The sequence below is a fragment of the Pituophis catenifer genome, unplaced genomic scaffold, assembly GCF_029215685.1.
Source record: "Pituophis catenifer annectens isolate HBS135680 unplaced genomic scaffold, rPitCat1.0.hap2 SCAF_3, whole genome shotgun sequence".
NCBI classification, from domain to species: Eukaryota; Metazoa; Chordata; class Lepidosauria; order Squamata; family Colubridae; genus Pituophis; species Pituophis catenifer.
Genome location: NW_027256883.1, coordinates 98,762,719 through 98,774,851, shown reverse-complemented (window position 1 = coordinate 98,774,851; position 12,133 = coordinate 98,762,719). Strand labels below are relative to the sequence as shown.

At 40.8% G+C, this 12,133-nt stretch overlaps 1 protein-coding gene across 1 annotated transcript; it reads right to left on the bottom strand.

Annotated features, from left to right (window-relative positions):
• Positions 1-2,228: 2,228 nt before the first annotated feature.
• Positions 2,229-6,730, bottom strand: LOC139314997 (protocadherin alpha-5-like). The gene is made up of 2 exons (XM_070941021.1): positions 4,370-6,730; positions 2,229-2,321 (listed from the first exon to the last, which is right to left on the bottom strand). Exons 1-2 carry the CDS (start codon positions 6,728-6,730, stop codon positions 2,229-2,231), a joined length of 2,454 nt encoding a protein of 817 aa, XP_070797122.1.
• Between the last annotated feature and the right edge of the window lie 5,403 nt (positions 6,731-12,133).

The window sequence follows — 12,133 nt, the reverse complement described above, 5'->3', positions numbered from 1 at the left end:
AAGTTGCCTGATTGGCAGAGGCTTTTCAAAGCATTAGAAAAAATGCTTTGAAAAGTTAAAAAAAAAAGTTGGCCTCACCCACCTAGTCACATTTCCCCCACCACCAAGCCATGCCCACAGAACCGGTAGTAACAAATTTTACATTTCACCTCTGTATTATTTCCCAGCAGGGAGACTCAGTTGGCAACTCAAATACAGAGCAATTAGTTCCGACAAACCTGGTTTTGGCAAGGAATCTGACTTGATTGATGTACACTGGAAAACTAATGGTTGTCTGCGACAACAGGCCACTCCCAAATCCCTACTATTTACTTCCCAGCTAGAGAGGGACTGGCTAGCATCTACAACTTCTTTTTCCTGAGAGCCGACTTATTGCCTTCCGTTGCTCTCCTCTCTATGCATACGTGTATCTGGGATGGGCCTCATCTGTTCCTCCCCTTCACTCAGCTCAACTCAGGCCCCGAAGACAGCTGCCTCTCCATCTGGGGGCAGACAGAAGGACCAGGCTCTGCATCTGCCTCTCATTCTGCTTTCTCATCAGAGCTTCCAAAGGCTCTGAAGCTGGCCCAGGCTCCCCCTCTCCCTCCTTCTCATCTGACTCTGACTCTACTGCTAGTTCTGCTGGCAGCCAATGGGCCACAACCCTTACCATATTTTTCGGACTATAAAATGCACCGGAGCATAAGACGCACCTTAGTTTTTGAGGAGGAAAAGGAGAAAAAAGCTGATCGGCGGGTGGATCGGCCTCCTGGAATACCCCCAATCAACTGTTCCTAGAGGTGAATTTTAGCAACAGGTTCGTTGTTTGTGAGCTCTGCGTCTTGCTTTTTCAGCCTCTGAAACCTCCGTTTGAGAGGCTTTTTTTTCAGCCTCTGAAACCTCCATTCGAGAGGCTTTTTTTTTCAGCCTCTGAAACCTCCATTTGAGAGGCTTTTTTTCAGCATCTGAAACCTCCGTTTGAGAGGCTAGGCGGGGTTACATTAGATGTATAAAACACACCCAAATTTTCACCCTCTTTTTTTTGGGGGGGAAAGGTGCTTCTTATACTCCATAAAATACGGTAGTAATATTTTTGCAAAATCCCAAAACATACATAGAATACTTGATAAAAAAGCTTAATGGTTTTGGAGCCATTTAATGGGCTTCAAAATAAATAAACAGAAAACAAAAATATTTGTTAAGAATATGGCTTCTCAAGATTATGAAAAGTTGAGGGAGTCAAGGAAATCAGGTTTTAAGATGGAGAAAAAGGTTAAATACCTTGGAGTTACCATGTTTCCCTGAAAATAAGACCTGGTCTTATTTTCTTTTGGGCTTGAAAATAAGCACTTGGACTTTTTTTTTTTGGAGAGGTATTAGTTTTTTTAAGTGGAGGAGGCGGTGAGCTCAGGGGGCCAATGGGAGTGGGAGCGCAGCTACCACTGGCCTCTTCCTCTCCGTCCCACTGTCTGCTTGCCTGCGGCTGCAACAAACCAAGCTCTTGGCATGCCCCAGCCTCCACCCTGCCTGCTGGCCCAGCTGCTGCCGGGACACTTCTCAGCTGTGGTGGGCACTGTGTTGGCCACCAAGTGGCTGCCCATGCTGCTGCTGCCTCACAGGGGATCATGAAATGAGGACCCAAATTGTTGGGAGCAATATGCTGACATTTATAAACTGAGAGTGTTGTAAAGCAATGGAGCAGTGTATAAGTCTAATTTTTTTTGTTGTTATCGGAAGATTTTATTACCATCTTTGGACTAACAGAAATTGATATGTGGTTCTCTTATTTCATTTAAATTTTCTAGGCCATAGAGTCCAATTCTTATTTTCTTCCTTAATTTTTCTAATTTTGGTATCACAGTATCTATAAGCAGTGCATTCTGCTTGCAAGTTCTATTAAACATGGCTATAAAACGTATTAACCTCCTCATTTTCTGCATCAGTTTTGGGAGCATAAACATGAATAATTGTCACATTAGAGAAGTGATGGCAAACCTCTGATATGTGTGTCAAGAATGACATATCACAACATTTTGGATGACACATCAGCAATCAGCAACTTCTGACAACTATTCTTGAAAACATGCTCCCTTCTCGCACAAATTTTGGAGGCTGGGGAGATTGAATGAGAATGGGATGTGCTCTTCCATTACCTTTTGACTCTCCAGAAATCATGTGAGAACTAGGTGCACAGCCTCTGGAACCTCCAAAAATTGCATGAGAATGGGACATGGTGTGGTTTTTGGAGGCTACAGAGGCTTCAGAAGAGCATTTTCTGAAACCACCTCAATAACGTAGCTCTGTGTGTCTGGAACAGCTTTGGGCAGGTCACAGGGGCCTGTCTACAGAAAGAGAACATTGTTGGAAGATACATGGCACATGGCAGATGCTGGGGAGTGCTGGGTTGTAGGGAAATAATACTGTTCCCCAAGTCTAGGACATCTTTGGGACAGCGTTAAGCAGCCTTTTTAAGTGGCAGTGGGGGCGTTAGGTTAAAGTTGAGGCCACGTTTTAATGGGGAAAAATGAATTCATCATATGGATGTATCTTATTTATTTACGTAATAGAAAGTGTAGTCAATATTATATTACTCAACATAATCAACAATTAACTGCTGAAGTCCTTGTTTTCCTGTTTTAAATATTCATTTCAGATGCTCTCTCTCTCTCTCTCTCTCTCTCCCTTCCTTCCTTCCTTCCTCCCTCCCACACTTCTCGTCCCTCCTTGGCAAAAGAGATAAAAATTTAGCCACTATAGTTGAGTGTCTTGGAATCTACAGCCAAGTATTAGTTAGCCATGAAGTTTTGACTGTTCATACCTGCCTACAGTTTGATGAGTTTTTGATCATCATGCTTTGAATACCCTGTTTCCCATAAAATAAGACATCCCCTGATAATAAGTCCAATTGGGCTTTTGAGCTCATGCGCTAAAATAAGCCCCCCCAAAAAAATAAGCCCTCCCCAAAAATATTTACCAGCATGCACAGCCGGTCCCCACCATTTCCTCTGGTTAGGGTAAGAGGAACCCCATCTAGCTCCATGCACCCCAAAGTAATAAGTAATAAGTAATAAGTAATAAGTAATAAGTAATAAGTAATAAGTAATAAGTAATAAGTAATAAGTAATAAGTAATAAGTAATAAGTAATAAGTAATAAGTAATAAGTAATAAGACATCCCCAAAAATAAGGCCAAGCACTTATTTTGGGGTTCAAAAAAATATAAGACAGGGCCTTATTTTCGGGAAACACGTTATATATTTCAAGTCAGCTATAGACTCATTGAATTGGCAAGGTATCAAGTTCACATTTAACAAACTTCTTAATCAGAAAGTTACAGTATACTTTGGCAAATGCCTTGCTGAAATCAGTATGTAAGATGTTCATATCATTCCTACAATTTCAGTAAGTTGATGCAACACCCAGCTGACCTTGGCTGATCTCAAGAAAGTTCAACAGTGAATACATAGATGGGGGATTGGGTTTATAAAATAGATTGCGAAGATAAAAATACCTCACAGAATTAAAGGACTGGCAAAGCACATCTATACTGAGAAAATTGTCTGATTAAACAAATAAAGACATGTTTTTGAAAAATCCAAGCAGATCTTTAGCATTTACTGCTTAATTGTTCTATGAGCTTCTCAGAACACAACAGGAGTTCCTTGAGCTCTATCATTTTCAGTTATGTAGGTTTGCAGATTCAGAATTCCCTGCCAGCTGCCCTTTGCTGAGAATTCAGGAAGCTCAGCACCACACATCTACAACTTGACAAGGTTGGGAAACACTGATGAGCCTCCCCACTACCAACGTCAGCCTTTCAAAACTATAGATCCCCCTAAGTTTATTTTGTTGAAGGTTGCAAGGATTTCCCTCTTGCAATCCCCTCATATTTCAACTCTCTCAGATTATTCATTCAGATACATAAAATAAAGACCTGGGTTTTCATATGATATAATCCATTCCCACTCCCAAAACACATGCTAAATTGACACCATTCTCAAAGATTTGAATTATAGAATGTAAGGATTGGGAGGGACTTTGGGTTAGGAAGATCATTTGATTTCTTCCAACCTCACAAAGTGTGTCACTGCAGGTGTTGCAATAGAAACAGGATAAAAGAATCCACCTAATGGTTGTTAAATTGACAAGGCCATTCCAGTTTGGATTAGAGAGCTCTAGTACAAAGTAATATTTGATCATTTTATGAATATCACTATCCAGTTATCAGTTATAATTTCTGTATTACAAATATATTACTTCTATCCAATTGTTAACAATATTATACTTTCTATTTCTAAAGTTACCAACAATATATGAAAAAATGTATGAAGATTATAAGCATAGTAATGGGATGCTAAGTGGATGACAAGAACTTCAAGAGCTAGACTCACCTTTTTAGCAGGATCTGGGGGCATATCCACCCTATTGATAAGTTCCCCATTATCTGCAAAGACAGGAATATTGGGACTGAAAATCATGAGATCGCTCTTGACACCAGCCTCTGCACTCAGCCCTGCCAGGATGTGGCTGTGGCGATTGGAATAGGACCAGCTGCCCACTTCGTTGGCACACACCAGGGTGGCCATGCCAGGGCCATACACCATGGGTTCCTTTTCCTTGCAGTGGCATCGCAGGGCCATGTAGATGAGAGTGGCCAACAAGAAGAGGCTGGAAACAGAGCAGATGGCAATGATCAGATAGATGTTGATTGAGTCCACCAGGGGCACGAAGCTTTCCCCTGACCTTTGAGGATTAATATACGTTTTGATTGTCTCACTGCTTGTCACAAGTGACACACTCAAGGTGGCTGTAGCTGACAGTTGAGGTTTTCCATGGTCCTTCACTAGAACAAGGATACTCTGGATTTTGCTTCCTTCGGATTCATCCAGATAATATTTGGTACTCACCTCACCAGTATACTGCCCCAAAGACCATGGACTATTGCTTTCTTCAACCAATTCATACTTTAGCCATGCATTGTATCCAGAATCTGCATCCAAGGCATGGACCTTGCCTACAATATGCCCAGGCATCATTGGGACCACTAGAAGAATCAGGTTCTCTTCTGATGACCTTGACAGAGCAGGTGCATTGTCATTCTCATCCATCACAAAGACTTGAACAGTCGCATTGCCACACAAGGAGGGCATTCCAGCATCCTTAGCTCTCACATGGAACTCCAGCAGTTTCAACTCCTCATAGTCCAAAGACTGCAAAGCATAAAGTTTTCCACTCTCTGAATGTACAGAGATGTAGCTTGACAATGGCCAGAGCTTCTCATCTATCCAATAGGTGATCAGGGCATTCTCAGCTATATCTGGGTCCCCAGCAGACATTGTGAAGATGTGAGCACCAGGGGGATTGTTCTCCTTTACAAAGACTGTGTAGGAGGGCTGTGTGAAAGCCGGAGCATTGTCATTTATGTCACTAATAGGCACTAAAATGGTGAGACTAGAAGACAGTGGTGGAACGCCCTGATCTTCAACTGTCACAACCATCCTGTACTCAGCCACCTGCTCTCGATCTAGGATTGCACCAACAATCAGGGAGTAGTAATTCTTGAATGTAGATTCAAGTTTGAAGGGTACACCAGTGGGCCAGAGGAAACAGTTTATCTGCCCATTGATTCCAGAATCCTTGTCAGAAGCACTGATGATGGCTACCACAGTCCCTGGAGGGGAGTTCTCTGGCAATGGCACAGAGAGAGAATTCACAGATAGTTCTGGAATGTTGTCATTCATGTCCAAAACCTCAATGAGAACTTTACAGTGCCCAGTTAATTGAGAACTGCCTTTATCTTGTACTACAATTGGAAGTTCATAGAACCTACTTTCTTCGTAATCCAATTTTCCAATTACTCTGATTTCCCCAGTATCAGAATTTATACTAAACGACTTTGTGACATGTAGAGCGACACTATCATGAAAAGAGTAACAGATTTCCCTATTAATCCCCTCATCTAAGTCTGTAGCATTCAGATTAATAACTAATGAACCACTCATTGTGTTTTCTATCAACTTTATCCTGTAAACAGATTGGTTAAACACAGGAGGGTTGTCATTGACATCCAGCACATTGATGACTAGCTGAACAGTTCCTGTGAGTTTTGGTTCACCCCCATCAGTGGCTGTCAGTACTAAACGATGCACAGGGCACTCCTCTCTGTCAAGTGGAACTTTCAATAGAAGTACTACAGATTTACTCTCATCTTCATCATTTCCTAAATCAAGAGCAAAATGATTGCTTGGGCTGAGCTTGTATGTTAACAGAGCATTAGTACCTATATCTGCATCAGATGCTCTCTCTAAGAGGAACTGGGTACCAGATGCTGTTATCAGTTCAGCCATGTTCAGGATCTGTTCCCTGGTAGAGAAGACAGGAGCATTATCATTCATGTCTTTGATTTCAACCTCCACATGGAAGAACCTCAGAGGTTTCTCCACAATCACCTCCAGATGAAGGACACAGTCTGCATTCTTGGCACACAGCTCCTCCCTGTCTATCCGGGAATTTACAAACAAGATCCCATTCTGCAGGTTTACCTCAAAATAGTCCTTCTCTCCTTTGGACAGCATCCGGAACATCCGAGGCACCAGCTCGCTCACTTCCAACCCCAGATCCTGGGCGATGCGGCCCACAAAGTTGCCGTGCTGGGATTCCTCCAGCACAGAATAATGGAGCTGACCGCTCCCCATTTTCCAGGCGGTGTGGAGCAGAAGCAGCTGCAGCAGCCCCTTCGGCCAGGTAAGCATTGCAGACACTGGCACAACACCAGCAAGCTCTTCTCTTTTTCTCTAAATATTTTGTCTCAAAGGTGTCAGGAGCAGAGACCATCTACCCCAGCCATACTGGCAATGCGTTCATAGGTTGAATCTTGGATTGTTGAGCTTTCTCTGTTATTTGAAATTTCCCTTGTGGATCTAGCTGGCAGGAATATCTGTCCCTTTAAGGGAGGGGCTCTGCATTTTCAGTTTCACTTAGAGAGTTTCCTTAGGAAACAGTGACCTCTTGTGACTGAATTTCAAACTGATGAAACAGACTTCCATTCTGTATTCACAACATATTTCTAATAATTATCCAGTCTTTGTGCAGAGATACATATGCCTTTTCCATGCAGTGCTTGAGTACATTCATGACCATATATATATAAAAGTAACCCAAATATAAGAGGTTAATCCCCTGCAGTCATTAAAAAAGTGTAATTAAATATTATATTAAGTCACCCCATGTATTTATTGTTTAGTACTTTTGTTTATATGGATAGGAATGAGACATTAGGAGAGGGACAATTCCAAGTTTATATGGCAAGGAAAAAACCTTAGAATTAGATACAAGTTAGTGCAAGATGCTAAGGAAAGGGGGGTTTGGGTTTACCAAACCCAATTTTGGTACGATTTAACACTGTATTTTGATGCATGCTGTCTGGCCTGGTTGAATGGGTGAATGGGTGAACCTCCAAAACAAGAGGCTACTTGATTTAGAGGGCCATGAATTAAAGTTGGATGGCATAGTTATCTATGGTATGACAAAGTTAAAGTTAATTTTGATTTTAATAATCAGTTTGCTAGATGTACCATACCATACTAAGAGTTTGGAATAGATATAAAACAAGGTTTTCTGCAAAGTTGCCTCTTTGGGTTTCTCTCCAGGAAGTTTTTTTAAAGAAAAGAAACGGTGGGGAAGCCAGAATGGTGGACTTATGGTAAAATAATATCTTTCAACTCTGGTGACCCTACCCTAAACTCAAGGGAAGAGCTAGATTTAGAAGGTTACAGCAGGAAAATAGCAGGCTCTGCAAAAATCCAGCTGGTAACCGCTGCCAGGAGACCTTTTGGGGTCACAGCCATCTTGTAGGGACAGTGAAGGAAGGAGAGGCGCTTCACTGATCACGAGGAATCCACAAATTCCTCGTTAGGTCCAAAGCAAGCTGGCAGCCCTGAAGCTGGGAAATCAGGAACCAAGATGGTGTAGGAGCTGTGTATGGACAGAACATTGAAATTGGGTGAAATCAGGGATGAAATGCTCCCGGTTCGGACCAGATCGCCCGATCCGGTTGCGATAGCAGCGGGTGGTTCAGAGAACCAGTAGCAAAAATCCCTGTGCCCCTCCCAATACCCAGCTGAGCCACGCAATCATCAGAGGCTTTTTTTTAAAGCATTTTTTCTACAATCTCTTGACCGAAAAAATGCTTTTAAAAGTAAAAAAAAAAAAAAAAGCCTCTGATGATCGTGTGGCTCAACTGGGATTGTCAGAGGCTTTTTAAAACATTTTTTCTACAACCTCTTTGGCCAAAGAGGTTGTAGAAAAAAATGCTTTTAAAAGAAAAAAAAAAGTTGGCCACACCCACCCAATCACATTACCCCCCCCCCCACCAAGCCATGCCCACAGAACCGGTAGTAACAAATTTTACATTTCACCACTGGGTGAAATATTTACCAACTTTTATTTTAAGGACTTGCAATAACAAAAAGATTATGCAAAGAAAACTCCTAAGCTTAAAATAGCGGCGAATTGACACACGGAGAAAAAATATAATTTAAGTTTTTTATTTTTTCCAATATAAACATACATGTTTCATGGACAGTACATTGATTGGGTCAGGTCTTTTTTATATAACGTTAACAATAATACAAATAGTATGTAGAATTCTAATCTTCCAACTTCAAACTATATTAGTCTCATTTCATATTCCTTTTAAATTTTCTCTTTAATTCATTTAAGCATAAATAACATTTCTTCGCACCCTGTGTTTATTATCCCTTAGTAAATAGAGCCTGGTGGCACAGTGGACTAAGTGCTGTTAAAGTAGCACTTAGTTGCCAGCTGCCTGCAATTACTGCAAGTTCAAATCTCACCAGGCTCAAGGTTGACTCAGCCTTCCATCCTTTCGAGGTAGGTAAAATGAGGACCCGGATTGTGGGGGCAATAAGCTGACTTTGTATTAAAAAAAAAAAGAACACCGCTTTGGGGGGGGGGCAAAGCCCTACTAAGCAGGTATTATATAAAAGTATGAAGGCTATTGCTTAATGCATTATAAGCCACCCTGAGTCTCCGGAGAAGGGCGGCATATATATCGAACTAATAAATAAATAAATAAATAAATAAATAAATAAATAAATAAATAAATAAATAATAAATGTTGTCATTCAATATTTTAAAAATCACTCATTATTCCATCATAACATCAATATTCCAAATATATAGGATTACAAATAATACCAATTATTAACAATATTCAATCCATCATGGGAGTATATCTCCAAGTCCCCACCATTTCTAATCCTTTATATTTTAAATTCACAATATCTTAACACACTGTTAATATTAGTGCTTCAGTTAAATTGTCTAGTCTTAAATTACCATCTATTAACCTAAAACTTACTGGGGTTTGGGGTTTTCCATTTTATTAATATATTTTTTCATTATCCATCATCTCTTAGTCTTTCTAAAATTCCATCATTTATTGATTTTTTGGTCAGTCTTTTATTTCTATCTCTTAGAATCTTAGAATCTCTTTTTAATTTTTTTGTGTCTATTAAACTTTCCCTTCTGGGTGCCTTTTGCCTTTCTGCTGCTTTTTTTGAACACCCATATACAAAACTTCCTTTTGTTTTGCCTTTTTGTTTTTCTCTCTCTCTCTGTAATCTAATAAATTATGATGTTATTTATTTATCTTCTACTTATTAGTCTCTTCTCCTCTTTGTTCCTAACTTCTTGCTTCTCATTTTTATTCTCCCCTTCCCCTGCTTTTTCTAGTTTCTCATCTACTTCTTGAATATCGTGTTCCTCTTTTCCCCCCAATTGTTGAGTAGCTTCTACATTCATTTCTGTATCTTTAAACAATCCCTTTGTCTCTTTGTCATTTCTTAAGGATTCACGTAAACTTTTTAACATGCATAATATTTATTCATACATTTCTAGCTCCATTTTATAGTGATTTAATACAGCTTAAAAAAAGTATATTTCTATTATTCCAATATCTCAATATTTAAAAAACTTCTATTTAATCAAGTTATATCAATCCCATATTTATACCTCCAAAACCCCACATTTTATTTCATAATAGTTTACAGCCGTATAGTTCCCCAATTGTCCAAATTTTGAAGTCTTATTTCCTTCTTCTGATCTTTTCTTCTTTTGCCTCTTAGAATATTCTATTAAGTAACATTAATAGTCCAAGTCCAAATTTGTCCACCTTAGTCCACTAAATTCTTCCAGTTTTTCCAGTCCATAATCCAATAGTCAATTTTAGTAAGATTTAGTTATTTGCAAATTAGTTCCTTTTATAACTCTTCAAAAGGAAAGAAAAAAAACCACACTGTTGAATGTTCTCGAATTTTACATTTGCCATTGATTTACATATCAAAAACTGAAAGAAAGGTTTAAACTAGATAAAAAGAGTCATGGACAAATGGTCATCCGATCTTTTCTTGCATGACTGCTTCCATTGCTTCTCGTCCTATAACTCGGGTGCTTTGTAGAATAAGTCAACTTCCTCATCTCACTATCTGCCCCACAAATATGGTAACTGTCCAAATGGAAAGTCCAGTGCACAATCTCAGAAATAATACCATCCAGTAATTCTCATTTTAGAAGAGAATTCAGTGATTGTCCTTCAACATTTGAACATCCCACTTTCTTTTTATATTATTAGACCACTCCTTTTATTCTGCAATGCTTTAAAACCTAAGGCATTAGCCCTGAAGGCTGGAGATTATTCCACCTGGAGGTGATATTTGGGTTCTAGATATTAAAAGGCTTGACTCCAGGGGAGATATTGAGAAAACTTCCTTCCAGCCAGCAGAGTGGCAACTACCTTTGATTGTATGTTAATATGAGAAAGACTTGTTGCCTATTATGGAGGTTTTATTATTGATTCCCATATAGACAGTGACCATCTTCCATTATTTAATCTTATCCTGAAGGCGGATAGTCAGCCTCACCAAGACATGGCTGAACTTTTATCTGAGAGATACCTCTGCTGTCAGTGTTCCAAGTTAGGCTCTCTTCCAACGCTGACATGAATGAAATGAAACAGAGAGCAGAAGTGGTGATTTATTGCTGAGATGAACTTTTACCTAGTTTTCTGCATGCAACAGATAGTGTTACCTGGGTGACAGAGGGTGGGGGCAAATTCCTGTGAAAAGAATGTGCCGAGACGAAGAGATGGATCTGCATGATGCCCAATGGGATATTGGGGTTGGAGAGCGGAAGGGGAGGTTGTTGGAAGGAGGGGCCAGTTTGGCTGCAACCAGAGTTTAGGCATGTCGTGTTTTTTCTATTCTTAAATAAAAGAGTTTCATTAGAGACTTTGAGTTTGAGAATGAAGTTTATTTAAGATAGCACCGAAGCCTGACATCTGATTTATAGTCTGGTTAAGGAATACTCAAGACGGACAGCCAAACTCCCTCAAAGCCAGGCTGGCTGAGTTTAAATCATCCCGTTTCCTCCCAGACGTATGGTCGAACTGGAGGTTGTCCCCCGACGTTATGGCTGAAGCGAGGCTCTCGGAGGAAAGCCTGCTTCAAGCAATGAGTGGAGGAGAAGCGGTCATGATCCCAGCCAATTTGGAAAGTACAAAGGCTCAACTCTCCCCGCCTTCTCCCTCGGCAAAACTTCAAACAAAGAAGCGTGAACCAGATAAGTACCCGGGGATTGTGCCAAAAGCCTCCGAGGCTGAATTTCCCTTTCTGAATGTAAAAGACAAGGGAAAACCCCTAAGTGAATTGGGCAGGGCATCCTGGCTATGGGAATGGGAACAAGCCAGAAAACAAACTAAGCGCCAAGAAATTCTAAGGAAGCCACTCGAAAGCCCCATAGATGAGTTGAAAGAGGAATTTGACCGTGCCACCCTTCAGGAGGAGGGGCCATCCTGCAGACCCAAAGAAAAGAGAGAACCAGTCTGGGCTGTTAACCCGAGAGGCCATAGGCCAAGACGCAGCCCTTCCCCCCTCCACAGCAGGAGAAGGAGGAGCCCAACGACGCATCCATGGGTCCCCCCCCCTCCCAGCAAGCAGCAAAACCTAGATGAGGCAGCATCTCCCTACCCCAGGATGAGAGACAAGGCAGAGGACTATCAACACCAAGGCCGGCCCTACAGAGCTCAGCACAGAGAGGAGAGGGCAGAGAGGGAGGAGCCACCCCAGTTCAGAGGG